Source organism: Piliocolobus tephrosceles, chromosome 5, assembly GCF_002776525.5.
Source record: "Piliocolobus tephrosceles isolate RC106 chromosome 5, ASM277652v3, whole genome shotgun sequence".
Classification (NCBI taxonomy): domain Eukaryota; kingdom Metazoa; phylum Chordata; class Mammalia; order Primates; family Cercopithecidae; genus Piliocolobus; species Piliocolobus tephrosceles.
Genome location: NC_045438.1, coordinates 81746356 through 81765905, shown reverse-complemented (window position 1 = coordinate 81765905; position 19550 = coordinate 81746356). Strand labels below are relative to the sequence as shown.

At 34.3% G+C, this 19550-nt stretch overlaps 1 protein-coding gene across 5 annotated transcripts in view; it reads right to left on the bottom strand.

The window, feature by feature from the left end:
* The window catches only part of MAP3K7 (mitogen-activated protein kinase kinase kinase 7), a 73618-nt gene that overhangs the window by 20699 nt on the left and 33369 nt on the right, over positions 1 to 19550 (bottom strand). For 3 of the 5 annotated variants that reach the window (XM_023205312.2, XM_023205311.3, XM_023205315.3), the window contains 7 exons: positions 18746 to 18874; positions 17338 to 17468; positions 15762 to 15843; positions 13354 to 13484; positions 12566 to 12695; positions 9846 to 9926; positions 1352 to 1416 (listed from right to left, as the gene is read on the bottom strand). In XM_023205312.2, coding sequence (XP_023061080.1) covers positions 1352 to 1416; positions 9846 to 9926; positions 12566 to 12695; positions 13354 to 13484; positions 15762 to 15843; positions 17338 to 17468; positions 18746 to 18874 — 749 coding nt within the window. The remainder of the gene's footprint in view (positions 1 to 1351; positions 1417 to 9845; positions 9927 to 12565; positions 12696 to 13353; positions 13485 to 15761; positions 15844 to 17337; positions 17469 to 18745; positions 18875 to 19550) is intronic. The other 2 variants (XM_023205314.3, XM_023205316.3) reach the window with 1 other exon arrangement.

Below are 19550 nucleotides of genomic sequence, written 5' to 3'. Positions count from 1 at the left end.
AAGTTCTGGGGTCTTAACAAAACAGATATACTGAAAAAAACTATCCTTAAATAATGAAATCAAGATTTAGAGTCACTAGTATCACAAAACATAATAAATTAATGTGTCTATATATATTTTATTTATATATGTGTGTTTATAAGCATTTTGTGAAATAAACATATTTCCAGATGTAAATGAAGATCAAGGATATTCACCACTTAAATATTTGAAGTGGTTTTTGGTAAGCTGGTTAAGTTGATGGGTATGAAAGGCTTTTTTATTAATGACTACAAAGAATCTCCAAAATTTAAAGTATATTATGAAAATGATATAATAATAAAATACCTTTTTAGGATGACAAGTACTAATATACATTATCATAAATTACATCAGATTGTTTTTAATATGTAAATGCTAAAATTTTATAAAAATATGGATCATGAAGTAATAATTTCATTACTTAATACTTAATAATTTAATGCTTAATACTTCTTAATACATAATTTCATTACTTTATTACTTTCATTACTTTTATGCTGCTCTCATAAAACTTATACAGCTGAAAACAAACACCTCATAATTAATCTTCATTCATTTTACAGAATATAGTATATAATAAATTATATATGTCAAGTGTATTAATCTGAGTAACAGAAAAAACAATGATTGAGCTACTTTTATATACCTGGTGGGTTAAAACTCTGCACTAATCAGTAATGGCTTAAATTATAACACTGTCTGCATCATCTGCAAAGAAGCAGTAATAAAGAGATAAGGAGAGTTTAGAGGAGGATCCAGAAATATAAACAATGAAATCTTAACAACTGGAATAGAAGCTTTCGAGAGTTTACACATTTGCTCAGTAAATATTATCTTAAGGATATTTGAAAAAAGTATTAATCCAGTGGATATGCCAAGTTAAAAGATGTTAGAGTTCTCCACGTATGCCAATGCCCTATGTGGCCCTAGGGGAGTAGCAACTTATTGGGGATGTGTTTGTTACCCTTATTAGTAAAAAGGAGACACACTAATGATTAACTTTAAAGGACACTTTAATGATAAATCATTACATTATAAAATCGAATACTTACTAAAACATATATAAAAACTATATAACATATATACAGTGCTAAAGAACAATTTACTTTTTCATGGAGTTTAACAAACCTACTTTCAGAAATTATCTTTCAAGTTAAATTAACAATGGCACCTATGTTTTTTCCCCCTAAGTGTTTAAGTTCAGGTGCAATGAATTTCTCTATCACAACTTCAGGTCAACTCATAAAACTAGTTTTGCAGAGTAGATTACAGTTAATTCTTGGTTTCTACCTAGTATTCTTCAAAGATAGAAATTTGAATATTGTCTTACCTGACCAGGTTCTGTTCCAGTTACAGTCAAGTCTTGGATGGATCTACGTCTTGGCTGTCCGTTGCCTTTAAAAAGAAGAAAAAAAGTAAAATACTAAAATCTATTCAAACAGACAAAAAGGGTGTAATTGCTACAGCAGAAAGTTGGAATTTGTTGCTCCTTGGATCTACACAAAATGTTTGTGGGGGGAAAAAAAGTGAGTTTATTGCTAAGAAAAAAAAAAAAAAGAAGAGAAAGATGTAAAGAAAGGAAGAGAAACAGCTGCAGTGTTTTAACTCAAAAGTTGCTGGCCTACAACAGAGTATGTCCTAATACAATAACCACTTCTACCACATGAATAGCTGCTGAACTCTCTTCCACCATCTTCTGTCATGTGTTTAAATAGATGAATGCTTGGGGGCTGGGGCTGATGACGGCATCTATTTCAAGGGCCTTACGTTACAGTTTTTTACAGCAAGACAGCTAGCAGGTTGTAAGACACAACTGACTTTAACTGGCAGCAATATCTTGTTCATTTCAGGGTCTAAAAGATGCTTAGGCTTAAATTTATTATACTGAGTCATGCTTACTTAATCCCCATTAGTCTTTGTCAGAATCTAGTAATTTATTATTTGTGAACAACAACTCTTAATTTCCCACTGGATGTTAATAACTGTCACTCTGTTCTCAAATACACAGCTTGTTGAAATGGGCTATTTTGTTAATTCTGCTTTAGAAACTTCTATGCTTATAATTTATTTAATTCAAAATCAATTTATGAAAGAATTATACATATATAAGTCCTCAGCAAAACAATGAATTGAGCATTAGCTTCACTCAGCACTTTTATTTGGGAATAAGGCTGTTTATGCAGTATCCTCTAACATGAAAGATCAGCTGTCTAAAAGGAAACACCAAAATACTGAGTAACAGCTGATACAATACTCAAAATTCTTTTGACTCTGAAATCTGTATTATGTAATTTCTCAACTAGTGGCAACACTTAGAACATGTACTCACTCTAATTGTAGTTTCCCGATTAGTAGACAGAATTCATTCTTAAAATTTTAGACTTCCAGAATCTTTCATAGAAACATCTTTTTAAAACCAATCAGCAATATAATTTAGCACCTTAACCCACATGACCCCATTATTATGCTGCAGATAAACTAAAAGGACCTTACAATGGAATAAGAATGTTTAATGGAATAATATATGTAGTGAATATAAAAACTCAAATTTGTAACTCCTCTTGCAAATGTAAGACATCATCAGTTTTTTTCCATTTTAAGTTATGTTTTATGATTTTTTGCATAATTTGAATTCAAATTTACTTCAAATGTCATTTTAGTCCAAAACTTTCAACTTTTCATTACACATTAAAACAACAAACTGTGCATGTATTGAATTAGACCCACTAGATCACTTTCACGAATACTTTCAACTACCCCTGTTTCCCGAGGACAAAAAGGATCCCCACAACCATGACTAATAAGCAATTTTAGTCACATTTCATTCAACACACTCATTCTAAAATTAGCGGTGATGAGACAGGCTTGTAAAAGTGTCTGGAATTCTCTTTTCAGATTAGCAACACAGCAACATTTGTGAATCTGAGGAACCACCCAACACATGTGTCTATAAACCATTACATCACCATTGCAATAACAACAAAAACTGAACTCAAATTTAGGTGGAAGAATAGGAGAAAGGGGAAGTAAAAACTTTTAAGGAAGTAAGGTAAAGAAGAGCTGACAGTTAACAAATGCCATAAAACGAAAAATCTTTAAGCTACCACATGAATCAAAGCAAGCAGTGTTAGGCAATGCATTTTAATTAGCACAACCATGGCAGAAACCATCTGGCAGATAGTTCAGACAAAGCGAAACAGAATTGCAATCAACAAATACTTGTTGCTCCAATATTAAATTTTAAGTCATAATTTAGAAATATGAATGTAAGAAAAATCAACCTCCTATTACTTCAAATGAAAATTACTGGGTGTGTTCTCAGTAAATTTGAATTGATTCTGAAGTTTTTTGCAACAGAATACTAATTTAGACATTCACTCATTTTACCTTTTTTGGTCCTTTGATATGTACATACCTATATTATACATGGTAGTGTAGATGAAAAAGTAGTAGAAATGAGGACAGCATGATGTAAACAGATGCCTGATCAAGGAATCTGAAACCTGCATATGCTATCCTGAGTATTTCATTCTGTAATGAATTCTGGAATGTTCACGTCTTATAATAGAGAACAAATTACACTTTTTAGAATGACTTCTAAGAATACATCACATTGCCAGTGCATACTAAATCTGCACTCCTGCCCCCTGCAAATAGAAAGCAACTTGGGGGTCAGTTCCATTCTTTTTACAGTAATGTCATTAAGACAGAGCCCCTCTTCAAAAAAGCTGCTCTTTTAAGTACAACTGATTTCCTGAGCTAGTATTTAAAAGTCATCCCGGAGTTCTTCCAGAGGCTGCTGGCTTAGATCCCAGACAGCCACTCCTATAATTTTTCTTATCAGTTAAGCTCATAGTTTTCCTTGACTTACACTACTCTCATTTTCTACTTTAAAACTTCCTGAAGACTGTCTTCATGTAAAAATCAGCACTACATTTTCCGGGAGACCTCTCTTAACCTAAATGTTAGAAATTTTGAGATTCACAAGTTTTGACTATTACAAATTACGGGACACCATTCTCTTCATGTGTAAAATACCCAAGATTAAAAAAAATGCATAGCATGATATAGTAGCATCACATTACTGCTTCATGGTAAACTGAACACGTAATTTTAAAATATATGTTCTCATTTAGGTGGCCAAAGTTTCATATTTCTTTACTAATTTCAACAAATTCTGGCTCTTTCACTGGAAAGGTCGGTCAGGTGGTTTATTTGCTTTCCAATAAAACAGCTTTATTAGGTTAGAGTTGAATTTTTTTAGATTACAAAAAGTGATCTTGGTAGACTATTTAATATGGCAGGAAGGCCACCTAAATATTCATTATAAAGTTAGATTAACTGCCCTATTCAATTTGCCACAAATACAGAATTTTATTGAAAGTGAGGTGGCTATACACAGAAACTAGTACAGTACATCTTACTATACAGCACCCCTTAACCCCAGGATCCCTATCAAAGGCTTAGAACTGCTAATGACACTATCTATGCTAGGTAAGAACTTGCCAGATCTAGAAAAACTCAATTCTGTCTCTCATTGCCTCTTCATATTGGTGCTGCAGTAGTTTGGGGGAAATATTTAATAACTTGCATGCTTCCAGTTAAAGATAGGCTTACAAATATTAGTTATCGACCAGCCCTTGAACCAAATATAGTATTAAAAGAGTGATCTTTTCATCCTGGTGGAGAAAGCAAAATAGTGCTCATGTGTCCTTGAAAAGTATCTCTGCTTCCAGTTGTTTAAGCATTCTATAAAGCCCTCCCCACCTAGGTAATTTATTTGCCAATACCTGACATTTGAAACTTCTGAAGGAGGGCAATAAGATACAAGTATTAGAAGCCTAACTACCCATCTATTTTTCTGTTAAAACGTTTGGGCCTTTCTACATTCTACTTATTACAATTTACTACGTATCATACTCTTAGTAAAAAGTTAAAAAACCAATATACAATAGAGCTAAACGTCCTTGACTGAAATTAAAAGTGAATACGTGTTAAGTTTTTTATTCAGTTAAGAGATCTAAATGCGGCTGAAATCATAAGGACACCTAAGGTTTCTTTTTAGCTTTAAGAATGATATTATAAACAATAAGTATCAATTAAGTTCAGGCTCTTCAGAAAACTAGATAAAAATCTTACATATTTCAGTAAGATCTGACTCAAAAACATTTGTATATTCAATCTTCTCTTGCATATCCTTAAGAACAGTATATAAGACAGAAAATCCTCTTTGGTCAAGGCATTTTATTGCTCTCGAATGTTATGCCATATTATCTTAGAAATAACAAAAGATACACTAAAGCAATACTGTTCAAGGTTCTCAAATTGAAGCACTTCAAGGCAATGCTCATCTATAGAATGGATGGTTTTCAAGTACTTAAAATGAAATCAAACATTATAATCTAATCTGAACTAAGAAATAAATTCAGAATTATCTATGATGATATAATAGCATTAAAAATTTCTGTAATTTAGAAAATTTTACTCTTGCATATCACATTTGGGAAACTAGTTTCACTTTACAAAAGTAATCAAGCAGGTATGAACTATGTACAACAAATTTTATATCAGAGTAGAAGTGCAGAAGACTAACGTTTAATTAAATCATTTATAGGTGGTAAGTATATATGCATATGACAGTATTTTTTCCAGTAGGTTTTAGAATGCATTATCATTACAGTTTATTTCCTTAAATGCTATAACTACTCACACAAAGGCTCCAGAGCAGAACCGCCCATCTTCCATTATTGAAGCTACAAACATGAAAAAAAAAATTCGCTTTCTTAACTACTTATTCTCCTACTCTACATGTTAAACTGGAAAAGTTTGTTCCTCTTTTTTTGTAATATTTAGGCATTCTACCTGTTCCTCTTTGACACTTGGATTTTTAAAAGAAATGTAAAACTTAGGTATTCTTCTAACATCAGATGAACTGCATTGAATGTATTATATAGTTTCACAATCACAATAATCTATTTAATTTGTGTATTTGAGATGAAGGTGGGTGAAAAATAGATTCTTGGAAGCTTGGATAGTGAAAAAAGGAAAATATGGGGGAAAGTAAAGAAAATCCAAGCAAAACAAAGATCTATGTTCTTACTGCCCTTATTAAAGTCCTAGAACCAAAAAAACCTAGAAAAACTTCAAGGAATCCAATAATCTGCCACCCATTCCCTTTTCTTCAAATATAAGTGTAACAAATTAGATGTACTGGCTGAAAGGAGAAAAGATATGGTTTTTGAAACTCAAGTTTTAACAAAAAACATTTAAGAAAATCTATTTTTTTCTCTAAGTCCCTTCCAACTTATCAGCAAGCAAATGAATTAGAAAACTGTAGTTCAAATGGTCTAAATACTGGGCAAGAAACTTCCACATTTACATTTACTTTGCTTAGGTAGCACACTGCCGCTTGGCAGGACCTCCTCTACAAAGGAAGAGTCAGCAAAATGTCACACATTCTACTGGTAATTTGCTTTTAGCTGCGTGTCTTCCCTGTAAAAAGGAGCCAGGTTAATCTATAAAGCTCATTCTTCTAAGGACAGATGGACAGTGGAAAGAAGGAAGGATTACCATACAAAGGTTTGCCAATTCTTCTTCAGAGCCAGTGATATGGTAGAAGAGGTATAAAAAATTGTACAGCCTGACCCACAGGGAGTCCTAAGGTATTAAAGGTTAATTTCTGTATGACCTGAGAGACTACTAAACTGATAAATACTGCTGTTTTGCTAAGTTGCTTTTTCTTTCGCATTTGACTGATGGCATAGTATACATATTTTGAAAAGCAAGCAAAAAACAAGAATAGGGTCTTCGCATTTCTTTATGACTAGGTTGGACATTTTAGTGACTATAAAGATGTATATACAAAACCTTTTTGTGATGCTTGAAGGATTGCTTTTATTAAGAGAGGTAGTTCATTCCAAGAAGTACAGTAGACTTAGTATATTGCACTTGGCCAAAGGGAAGTATTATTGAAACTACTTATCCATATAAATAAGATTTTAAAAAAGCTATATTTAAAAAGAATGCTTGCAATTGGGTTTCAATGCTAACTAAACAGTTTGAATATATCAAGATGTATTTGCTAATACCATAAAGCTTGTGGGAAATCCACTTAGAACCAAAAAAATTCTAGAAAGTATTAAGAAATTTTGGAAATTAACTATCATCCCTCTTTATAATTAAAATGTCATGTATGAAATCTGAGCTATTCCCAAAGGGTGGGCGGTATTTTTATATTTAATTAAAAAATATTACCTATGAGCACACTCATAACTGGCTTTTATGTCCACTAGTATCAATTCTACAGTTTGTATTCTTCTATTAAAGAAAGTGCATCTGAGTAAGTTAATGTTTGATATCTGATGGGTGAGAAGACTAAAAAGAATGTTTAATAAAAGGTATTACTTTGGGAGGCTGAGGCGGGCGGATCACAAGGTCAGGAGATCGAGACCACGGTGAAACCCCATCTCTACTAAAAAAAACAAAAAATTAGCCTGGCACGGTGGCAGGCGCCTGTAGTCCCAGCTACTCGGGAGGCTGAGGCAGGAGAATGGCCTGATCCCGGGAGGCGGAGCTTGCAGGGAGCCCAGATCGCGCCATTGCACTCCAGCCGGGGCACAAAGTGAGACTCGTCTCAAAAAAAAAAAAATTAAAGGTATTACTGAATAATATTTTCACATGAATAGCACTGCTGCTCTGGCAATTAAGAGAATTAAGGTTACCTGATTCCATAAAGGCCCAATGTCATAAAAGAGGATCTCCCTGGCTGAAGAGCTCTCCTTAATGTGAACACTAAGAGAAAGCAAGAAGAAATTACTCTAGCGTCTCTGACTTACACAAAAGAACAAAAAATGGATGTGATTTGGAGTCAAAGATCCGGGTCGTGGTCCTGGCTATATGACTCTGGAAAAACCACTAAACATCATCAGATCTAAGTTCTTCATCTGTTAAACAGCTTTAATTTCATCTGATAACCTAGTTATAAGGTTGTCAAAAAGGTGAAATAATATGTACTTTAAGCTACTTTGTAGGGCACAAAGAACATGTAATCGGGGGGTTTCAGCCTCAGCACTGTTGACATTTTGGGCTGGATCAGATCATTGTTTGTTGGAGGAGACTGCCTGGTACAAATCAGGATGTTTAGCAGCATCCCTGGTTTCTGTCTACTAGATGCCAGTAGTACCCGACAGTTGCAAACTATTATTCTTTCCTTATTTTTCCCTCCCCCATTATCTTGTATAGTATGGGCTATACTGCCACATATAAATTTATTCTTAATGCTTAGCCATAAGATTATACTGCCATCTGTCTAAGTTTTCCTGATTCCCTCAAACATTTAAGGGAATCACAGTTCAGCAGTATGTAAGTTTAAATGCTTCCACCTCTTTAAAGTACTAGTCCCTTATACACAGTACCTTTCAGCATGGAAGTAAAATGATCTCCATGTAAAATAATCTCTTTGTTAATTTCTAAAGCAGTCCAGATTCAATAAGTACAAATCACCACATGAAAAATGGGTTAACTCTATTCTTTAAATAGCAATAGTGATGATGTTGTAAAATAAGAAACCACTTTGATAAGCAGGGAAAAATAAATATAAAATAGTTTTGTACAGACAAAATGGCACCTAAGAATTGTATAATTCATATTTTTGTATGCTAGTTCCTCACCAGTGGAGATGCTTAGTAAGTCTGTTCATTTATTTAATAAACATATTTATTGAACACTATGTTAATATGCTTAATATGTGAAGCACTGAGCCACCAACTGCTGATAAAATCAATAATAACCACCACCACCAACAAAAAAGTAATGCACAAAGATATGGTTTCTATCTTCACATAGTTTTCAGTTTAGTAGAGGAGAAAATAACCATTAAGTATTCAACTAGAGTATCAACATTGCTAAAAACAATCACAGGTAAAGGACAGCATGCTGAAGAATTCATCCAACTCACACTCAGGAGCATGTATGGAAAATATGTATTTCCTTATCAAGATTTTGGGTAAAGAGGTAGAGAAGAATCTAAAGGGATAAATAAATGATCATTTTGATAACACATTAATCAATATGACAGGTCAATATGCCATTTAAATTTCTATTAAAAATGGTAACATATTCATCTATGAAATGATCACCATAAGAATAAAGCAGTTTACCAATTTTAGACACTAAAGTACCATGTGTAAGTTAGGTATAAAAACACGTAATTTATGAGATTTTCCTGATAATACACAAAAATCAGAATTGACCAATTATTTTACATGATTCTTTGGCAAGATACCCTGCAAAACAGCACATCTCATTTAGTTTTACTTTTTGTTTTCTAGGTTAAGGCGAAATGCTATTTAGCAACTCTCTTCTCTCAACTTCATATTCACTTGCTACCAACAGAAAGAGGCTAGGATAGAAAGTCTAGAGGGGACCCCAAAAGCAGTAACTGAGGAAGGAAAGGAGCCAAGGAAAAGAACAAATTTTAATTAGGAGTTTCCTCTTTCTGTTGGGTGCAAAAAAAGTCTGGGTTTAAGCTCATGTGCTCACTTAAAAGTAGAGAGGAAGTTGGTAGAATTCTGGGTTGGTGTTCTCCCTTCTCCAAAAAGGGTTACTTTCTCTTCTATTTTATCCTCATTTGTTGCAGATCAGAGGTATCTTTTCAAGACTGCTTCAGAATAAATGTAGTTTTTCAATCTGTCTCCCTAATTACTGCATGCAAGGTATCCATTTTTCATGTCCTGTAAAAATTGGAGCAAGAAGCATTTTACAAGTACCAGGGATCATTATTCTGGTTCCACAGCTATTAGACCAACTCAGGTGGTCTGTGATACCTGATATGACGATCTCAGGGACATCCAGAATGTTGCCAAATGAAGCGGTTTTACGGTGGCCCCGTTTAGGCTTGGAATAGGCTGCAAAAACACATATATACAGTATACATGCAAACAACCACAAACAGTAACACAGAAAATGATTAACTACAAAAATAGACTCATTTTCAAATAGTTCATGTTAATAACATTTCATGCAGAATGGCATGCAGAACTACCTAACTTTTCATCCATGCTCAGAAAAAGCGAGATTAAAGAGCAAACAACTACCAAATACAAGATGTCTTACACACTGGTTTTAATCAGCAGAAAAAATAAAAAGAACAGAGACAAAGCTGCAGGGTAATGAGGAAGCAAAATTTCAAATATATTCATAGAAACAGTCTACCTAAGTGAAATCACTGATATGTAATGGGGGTGGGGGAATGAAGGAGGAAAGGAAGAAAGGCGTTACAAAGTAAGTAGTCATATTTGTTTTAATTACACAAACACAGGAATATATGTTCAAGTTAGGTGATTCTTGAAGTGTGCTATAAAGTAAAATTCATTGATTAAATACTAATTATTGAATCAAAGTGTGAAATGTATATACTTTTGTAATCATACATATTTCTAGTAAACCAAATATTTACTATATTTTCCAAAGTTTAGGGTACATTCACAGTAAACACAAAGTCTGTCAAAAGATGGAAAGTATGAATCTTTCCAAGTAAGACAATTCATGAAAAAATTTAAATTGTGTAAAACTCAAAGGATGTACACTAGCATTTGTTCTACATTTAGGCAAAAAAAGATAGGGTAATTTTAATGTGTGTGGTTATCCTTCTAGCAAAGTCATTTCTGTAAATAATAATAAAAAACCAGTGCTTGACTAGAAATATGATACTAGCAAAGACATGAAACCATTATTATAACAATTTTCAGTTTTGAGACAGCAATTAGAATGTGGCAGATCTATCCTGAATAACATCCCTGAAGTGAAAAGGGTTCCTCAAAGCGTGAGGATATGTCCCTGTGAGTAGGGTTCATCTGACACTACAGTGAGACAACCCTGCTCTGAAGAAATACTTGTGATTCATGGAGACTCTGGGCTTGTCAGTGGCTGGTGACTTCTCAACTTGATAGTTTCTGAAGATCCATCTGTGGCAGACACAGCTATCTTCTGCCGGTCTCTACTCTTCCCTTCTGTTTTAGTAATAGTACTCTGATTTTATTTAGGACAGATATTTAAGTCATCAGGTAAAAGAGGGCAGATCTCCTCTTCCCTTGGAGCTACGTGTAGCCATTCGACCATGTTACTCTGACCAATGACGTGTGGACACTGTTAGGAGAGGCATCTGGGAATGTTTCTTCAAAGAACTTGGATACCTATTTACCCTACCCCCATGTCTTCCTTCCTGCTGCCTGGAATGTAGAAGTGATGAAATGGAACTTTAACAACCATTTTGGAGCACAGGATAACTTTGAGAATGGAAGCTATACAATAGGGATTACAGCACAGAAATAGGAGACCAGTTACTTCAAGATCACAGAGCCCACGACCTTCAGACTTGTTTATGTGTGAAAAATAATGCTTATGTGTGTTATAGACACTGTTATTTTGGAAATCTGTTATATCTAACGGATTCTAATACTAGCTGATAAAAATCAATGATCATAATTAGTTGAAGACAAGTATAGTATGATGGTCCATCTTGACAACTTCTTTCTGAAAGAGCTCCACACACAATGAGAATATTCTATTTAGAAAAAAACCAAATAAGTGAAAAAAATACCTAAAAAAGTGGTTAGCTAAGTTAAAAAAGATGCAAATACACATAGAAATATACATTTATACATATATATATATAGTTAAAAGACTGGGGTAAATACACAAAAATGTTAAGTGTTTATCTCTGAGTGGGGTAATTATGTTAAGTTTTTTTTGCTTGTTTACATTTCCACATTTTCCACAACAGAAATGTGTTTACTTTTAAAATCGGCTCCCCCCAGTCCCTGGAAAGAATCGGCAAAAAACAACAAAGTTCAAATTAAACCAGCATTATTAAAATGAAACCTGGTCAGAAAATTAGGTTGTCAGTTTACTTAAGTAATAAAACATGTAATTGTTTTTGTGCTGACCAGTTCTTCCATGATTAATAATTTTAAGAACTGAACAATGGAATTGAAATGCTAGCTTTTCCAAGATCCAATAAAATTATGATCTTTTACTTTACAATTAAAAAAATTAACCATAATCAGCTTAGCTATTATTTTGTCACTGGAATGAAGGAGCAGATAGAAGGTCAAATCATACGTGGATCTGGAATACATTTTTCTGTTAAATTTGAAACAAAATATTTGCTATTATTTGAGTTCAGCACAAAAATCTAGTAGTATCACTCAAAATCTCCAAAATATTCCAGTTTTGGCAGAATTTCTCACTCAGACTTTCAACTCATGTTTCAGCAGAAAGAATTACATGTGATAAAACCTGTAAATGAGGAAGGCATACTTTCTCATCCAAATAATTTTACAAGTCATACCTTCCTTATTTGGAATTTGAGATAAATGCAAAATTATTGCTAGTAACTTAGAAAATTGTTATATATATTGTAAACCCATTTCCTATTTAAAAAAAAAAAATAAGACACACACAAAAAACCTCTGACAACTGAAACTACCATGGCCAAAAAGGCTTATATCCATTTTCACTCTTCAGACTTGTAGTTCCTTTTTACCTGTGGTTGCAGCGATCCTAGCTTCTATTTCAGACATGTCAGCACTCATCCTCTTGCCCTCAGAGGTTGGGGGCAAGCTCTCCACACTGCTCCCACGGGAGGCTCCCAAGCTTAAACGTCCAGATTCACTCTGTTAAAATTACAGGTCAATCTGAATTACTGAAGTTCTTTAGATTTAGCGGTCTTAGGCAACCTAAAAGGAGGAAGATGGCAAGTAGGATTCTGATGGATCCTGTTCTGTTCTGAAAGGAGAGGGAAGTTTGCACGAGAGGGAGCTACAGCGGTAAGGGAAAGCAAGCTGCAGATACTGTTTTTATGAAAGGGTAGTCACTAGAACTGGGGCTAAAAGCCCGGATTATTCATTAACCTAAATGCCTCAGGCAAAATGAATAAACTCACTCCTTACAATATTTTTAAAAATCAACAACGGCAAAAATATAATAAATCTGAATAGCATGAAATGATACACTTAGGACAACTCCTCTAACTGGGCAGCATAGCCGAAATATATCCATTTTACATTTTTAACCATCAACCATTACATTTAAGGATTATTATAGATAGGGAGTTAGAGTTGGCAAAGGTAGCAATCATTAGAAGGAAAAACCATTTGGTAATAAATGGTAGGAGAATCTCATTACAAGTTTCTATTTATAAGCTCTTCTATATGTTTCAGGAAGAAAATTCAGGATTTATAAAATAGAAGACAGTAAATAATTAATTTCATTTAGTATAATATTGTGACTACTATTAAGGTTACCAATTTTACTTGTAATAACAAAACAAACCTGTTGCTTTGCCTGATTTTTCAACAATTTTGACTCTAAGCGCTTAATAGTATCATTTGTGGCAGGAACTTGCTCCATATTAGTGTCACTTTTATTACTCGTATTTGTAGAAGCAATGTCCATGAATGAGCCTAGGAAAAGCAGAAACATTTATGACTACTGGTTGGAAATAATACAAATGCTTCACTTAGTATTATGTAATTTACATTCTTTTATAAACTAGCCAGGCAGGAACAGAAATAAGACTTTTCAAGCTAATGAAGATATCCAAACAAACCCATTTTAAGCAAAACTTAAGGCTAGCACAAAAAGGAACAAAGATGCCTAAATAGTCTTCTAATAGTCAAGAATAACTTAAGGTTTTTAACCTGAGCTAGTAGAAGAACTGAGGGCTATTAATTGAGATGGGGAAAGACTACAGGAAGATTGAGTTTGAAGGAAGTATCAGGAACTCTGGAAAATATTGTTTGAGTTTCTAGTAGATGTAAAGCAAGTAGTTGCATATATGAATATAGAGTTCAGGTATAAGATGGAAAAAATTATGAGCCAACAGATGGTATATAAGGCCACAATACTGGATGAGGTTACCAAGGAAATGAGTGCAGAGAGATAAGTGAAGAAGCCAAATGACGGGGCCCTGGGCACTCCAACATTTCTAGGTTGGGGAGGTGAGGAATAACCAGCAAAGAAAACTGAGAACAGATGGCCAGAGATGTAAGATGGAATCTAGGCTAGTATGGTATCTCAGAGGCCAACTGAATAAAGTGCTGTGTGTAAGAAGGAGAAAGTAATGAATTAGGTCAAGTGCTACTGAGAGTCAAGATGAGAAATGAAAATGATTCCTTAAATGCAGTGATGTAGAGATAACTAGTGACCTTGACAAGAACAATTCTGAAGTACTGGCATAATATGTCTGGATGGAGTCAGCTCAAGAAAGAAGGGGAAAAGAGAAGCTAGAGAATGCAAATACAGACTACGTATGTTCTAGGAATGATCCAGCAGAAAGTTAAAGCTGATGATGCAAGAGAGAGGGGAGAATTGCTCAGAAAAGTAGATGGGATATAATGCAGATGGGATATAATGCACAGGCAGAAAGGTACACCTTTGGCCAGAAGTATGCATAGTTCAGCCAGAGTAACAGAAGAAGGCAGAGTAGATGGGCACAGATGTTGTGGAAGCTGTCTTCTGATTACTCCAATTTTCTCAGATGAAGAGCAAACAAGATCAGCTGAGAGTAAGGAGTGGCAAGGAGGTGTTTGAAGCCTGAGGAGAGGCTACAATATAAAATTAAGACATATAGGAGGAAAGAGACAAACTACAATAAAGTACAACTGTCCAATAGCACTAAACATGCATGTGAGGATACCTCTAGCCACATTCAGCTGCACTGGTACAGGCAAGGGGTAACGCGAGTGTCAGCTTTTAATAGGCTTGTGGTTTAGCCAAGCAAGCTTGAAAGAGAGGCTAGACAGATGAAAATTATTCCCAAAGGAATTATAATAGTTGATTGGAATTAAGTGGAGGGAGAAAGAAAAAAGGACCTAAGAGGACTGAGGACCAGTGAAAAGGTGGGAGGCTAAAAAACTCAAGGTCACAGTAAGGAAATGAAGAGAGGGTTTGGAGGACGTGGGAGACGCAAATTATAGAATTTTAGAGAAGTACATTTTAAAATTCAGAGCAACTCAAAATATTTTCAGTAAAACTGGAATTTGAGAATAACTAGCCAAACAATAAACCATCTTAAAATAAATAAAACTATTCTTGAGGTGGGAGAAATAGATCAGTAAAAGTATTTGTCAATAAATGCAGGGTAAATACATATGGATATATACACACACGTAGTTTTTAGTTTTAATTAATAATGAAATGCTTATAATGCCACTATATTTTGAAAAGTACAATATTTCTAAGTTACAGTATTATTTCTACTATCTTTTTGATGACCACAAATTACATGTCCCACTACTACTTCACATTTCGGAAAACTAAGGAACTTTTAACATAGCTTCTTAAATCAGAGTCTCTGTAGAAGAGAACAAAAATTAGGGTGTTCATGATGAAGAAATGTGTTACATTTACAATAATTTCTAATACCACTTGATCTAGTAGTATCCATTTAAAAGTTATCTTTAAAGTTAAGAATGACATTCACTGCAATACAATATGTCATCTTTTTATTCATAATTATGTAGGAATTACAAGACTTGGAAGCAGGTCTTCAATAACTCTTTAATCAGGGTATCGCCATGAAGAATGATGCACCTGTAAACTTAAATTGCAGTCAATCATATGAAATGAAGGAATTAAAATGCAAATGGGGACATCATTCATTACTTCTTGATTATAATTTCATGGGAATAGAGACGAAAGAAAAATCAAGTCGATACTCTTCCAATCTATCCATTTACCTGTACTGGTGGCAGAGTTGCTCTGTCCTTCATCTGAATACTGACAAGGATACTGTAATGGCTCATCTGCTCCTGGAAAGTACTATATATAAAAAAGTAAACCACAGCTTAAAATTTCCTTAATACAAATTAAATCCTGTTAATGCTTTATTTTCCCTGAAGTATATACTAAATTTTTAGGTGCCTAAGTCTTTTATGTTACAAAGATTACAATAAGGTATTCTTGGATTTCAACTTTGATCAATGCCATGCACCTACCTAAGAATCTAGCTTACATTGGAGTCTAGATAGTCTTGAAGAAAACAGCAAATATTTCTCTAGAGAAACATATGAAATAAAATAGTATCATTTCTCATAATTACATAAAACATATTCATGTTCTCACAGTAGTGATGCAAACTTCCGTATTGTTGCAGTGACTGTTAGTCTGATAACTGAGACTGTTATACCATAGAATAATTGTTAGAACATTTTAAATGTTAAGAGAATAGATTATGAATATCTTTCTACAAACTGGAGGCATAATATTCAAAGTATATGCTGGGCAAAAATATTAGAATTTAGAGAAAAAAAGGAAAGGTATTCTCCTCAAATTAGACAAAGCACAGAGAAGCAAAATTACAACTTCAACAACTTATATATCCCAAAGTTTTAAGTAATCTGACTACAGAGACTAAGTTGTTTTCCTATGCAAAAGGTTCTACATATGACTGGTATCCAAATATGATGGTAAACTTTTAGTAGATTAGTTCAAGCTGCTTTGCCTAAGAAATTTTTAATAGATTGAATAAACAACCTTTTTTCCATTTAGGAAATCACTTAGTCTATATTTAAGGAGATTGTAAGATTCTTCTAGTGAACAAACTGTTCCAAAATTCAGGCACTTTCGCAGATACGTGAACTTTTTAAAGCCAAGATATCACTTCACAGTTTTTGTTAATGTATCAAAAACCAGAGGTGTAAAATATTCCAAATAATTCTAATGGTGCTTGATTCATAGACTAGGAAAATTTGATAATCATTTAAAAAGGGTTCTTCTAAACAGAAGAAAGTTTAACTTTTTACTGGGATATAAAAACCTGAAAATAGGCCAAATAGTAAAGGTCACTCAAATAAATGTGTCTGAGAATGCAACCTATTGCCTTGCATAAATGACTAAACGCTTGATGAAAATTGGTATCAGAAAAATGTAAAATTTAGTCTAGCATGTATTGAAGTCATCATATTAATGTATCTAAGTCCTGTGATGGCTTTAGAGACTATTTCAGTTTCTCTCACATTACAGATGAGGCAACAGGTCCAGAGACAAACATACTTGCCCACTAATGTAAGCAAAAAGAAAAAAGCAAGTCTAGAAACCTAGTCTAGCCATCTTTCCAGTGGTAAAGAACTAGATTTTCCCTCTCAAAATAATGTTTCCTCTTCTGACTATGAGTAGTAAATGCCCATTCTCACTTAGAAAACATAGTAATATATAAAGCAGAATATAGTAATAACATCCCTTTTAAAATTCCATTAAAACTCAGCACATATTAAATTCCCCTAAATCCAAAGCCCCTCAAAAGAAGGATTATACCCGCATCAAGTGAGTCATTATTTTCACAATTTCCTCCATTGAAGGGCGCTGGGAAGGATCTTTAGACCAACAACGAGTCATCAGGCTCTCAATGGGCTTAGGTAAATTTTTGATCAGTGGTGGTCGAGTACCTACAATTGAAAATTAGAGGAAGAGGGGAAGAATGTATTTACCCAAAGAATGATGCAAACTCTTTGTACATATTTCCAAAGTGGTATTTATTTTATAGATCTTGTAGTTTAAGATCTATAATTTGGAGTAATAAAAGTGCTTTGTAATTTTATCAATTAACAAGTTAGTTCTTTTATTCCTTACCTCACAGACGTTCAATTATTTACTGACAACTGACAGAAAGCAAGCAAGCAAGCTGTCCTGGTCAATGCTGTCACAGTCTCTACAATGATACTAATGGTAGTAATACTAAAGGCAGTATAGAAAATTGGTAAAAACAGCTAAGATTACTCAGATGATGGTACTGTTTGATAAATCTCTGAATGACCTAAATAGTTAGGCAGACATTTGTTTTTATACTTGTGGAATAATGTAAAACATGGCCATTAGTCACACGATTATAAACAAGGCATAGAAATGAGAGTGGCGCTAAAGTTAAGAAACTAAGTAATTTTCCTTCATGAAAAGTTATTTTCCCAAGCAAATGTAAAGTAACTTAACTAATGAAGAGGATGCATTCTAACATCATATGTGGTTAAAAACAATACCAGAACTATAAAAGAAACAGGATGGATGCAAGGACATTGAGTCCATAAGTCAATATGACTGAAGATATGAGCATTCAAGTCAGAAGCATCTGGATTTGAATCCCAGCTCTACCACTTACTAATCTTGTGACTTTAAGCAAGTTATTTAACTTCTTTAGGCCTTAGTTTCCTAATCTGTAAAATGAGGCAACAGTACTTACCTTCTAAGGGTGGGTGAGAATATAAACAGGAACAATATGTGAAGCATTATTATGCTTTGCTTTTCCTCCTTGATGAGGCCCTTGCTTCTTCAGGAGAAAAGGGCTATAACTCTCCAGTTATATTAACCATGTCAGAGATTTTATGTATGTATTTTTTAATTTTTTCCAGGATCCAGCCTGAGGTTTCTCCCTAAGAGAGAGCCAATCTAGACAGTGGGCTCTGGTTGTGTACTGATGGCCTTTCCCTAATCAGCACAGCCAGTGAACATCCTCAGCTGCATGTGTAGACCAGGACTACTCTTAATCCTGCTCTGCTGGACTCTGGGGCAGGAACAGGGCAGAGTCTGATAATGATAAAGGAGTCTCATAACAAAGAATTGTACATTTTAATGTTACAGATAAATGATATTCTTTAGGGAAGGGGACAGGAGCAGTCTTCCAAGTAGAAAACACAATAAGTACATTTAAGAAAAATTTCATTTTACGAACCATTATGAACAGCCCACATGATTCGGAAAGCTGGGCCACCAATCTCATCAAAGGGTTTCCGACGCGTTATCACTTCCCAAAGAATAATACCCCAGCTGAAGACATCACATTTTTCACTGTAATTACTACCTAGAAAAAAAAAGGTGGTATATAACCTAAAGACTATTTTTCCACATGACTTACAGAAACAATGGCTTACATTCTGAGAATGGGTATCATGGATTAAAAACAAGGCTGTCACATGTAGAACTAAGAAACTACTCTTTCTGAAGTACTTTGTCTTTTCAACAAGTACATTTTTAAATGAATTAAGTATCAATGATACACTAAAAAAATCTACTTCAGAAACTCGGCTATTTTCTATCTTTTCATCAAGAGGCATAGGACTTGACTTTTATGTATTTAGACTGATACTTTCTCTGGGGCAGAGTATGAAACATCTGTACGTTCCTTTATGTTGTTTATTATTTTATTCTGAGACAGGGTCTCATACTCTCATCCAGGCTGGAGCTCAGTGTAGCCTCAAACTCTTGGGCTCAAGTGATCCTCCTGAGTAGCTGGAGCTACAGGCATGCCCTGGCATAACTGGTTAATTTTCTAAATTTTCTGTAGAGATGGGGTCTTGCATTGCTGCCCAGGCTGGTCTCAAACTCCTGGGCTCAACTGATCCTCCTGCTCTGGCCTCCCAAAGCGCTGGGACCACAGGCATGAGCCATTGTGCCTGGCCTCCTTTCTGTTACATTTTAATCTTAAATTTTCTTCCCATTCTCTGATGGACAGCACTACTCTGCTATCAAAGCAGAAG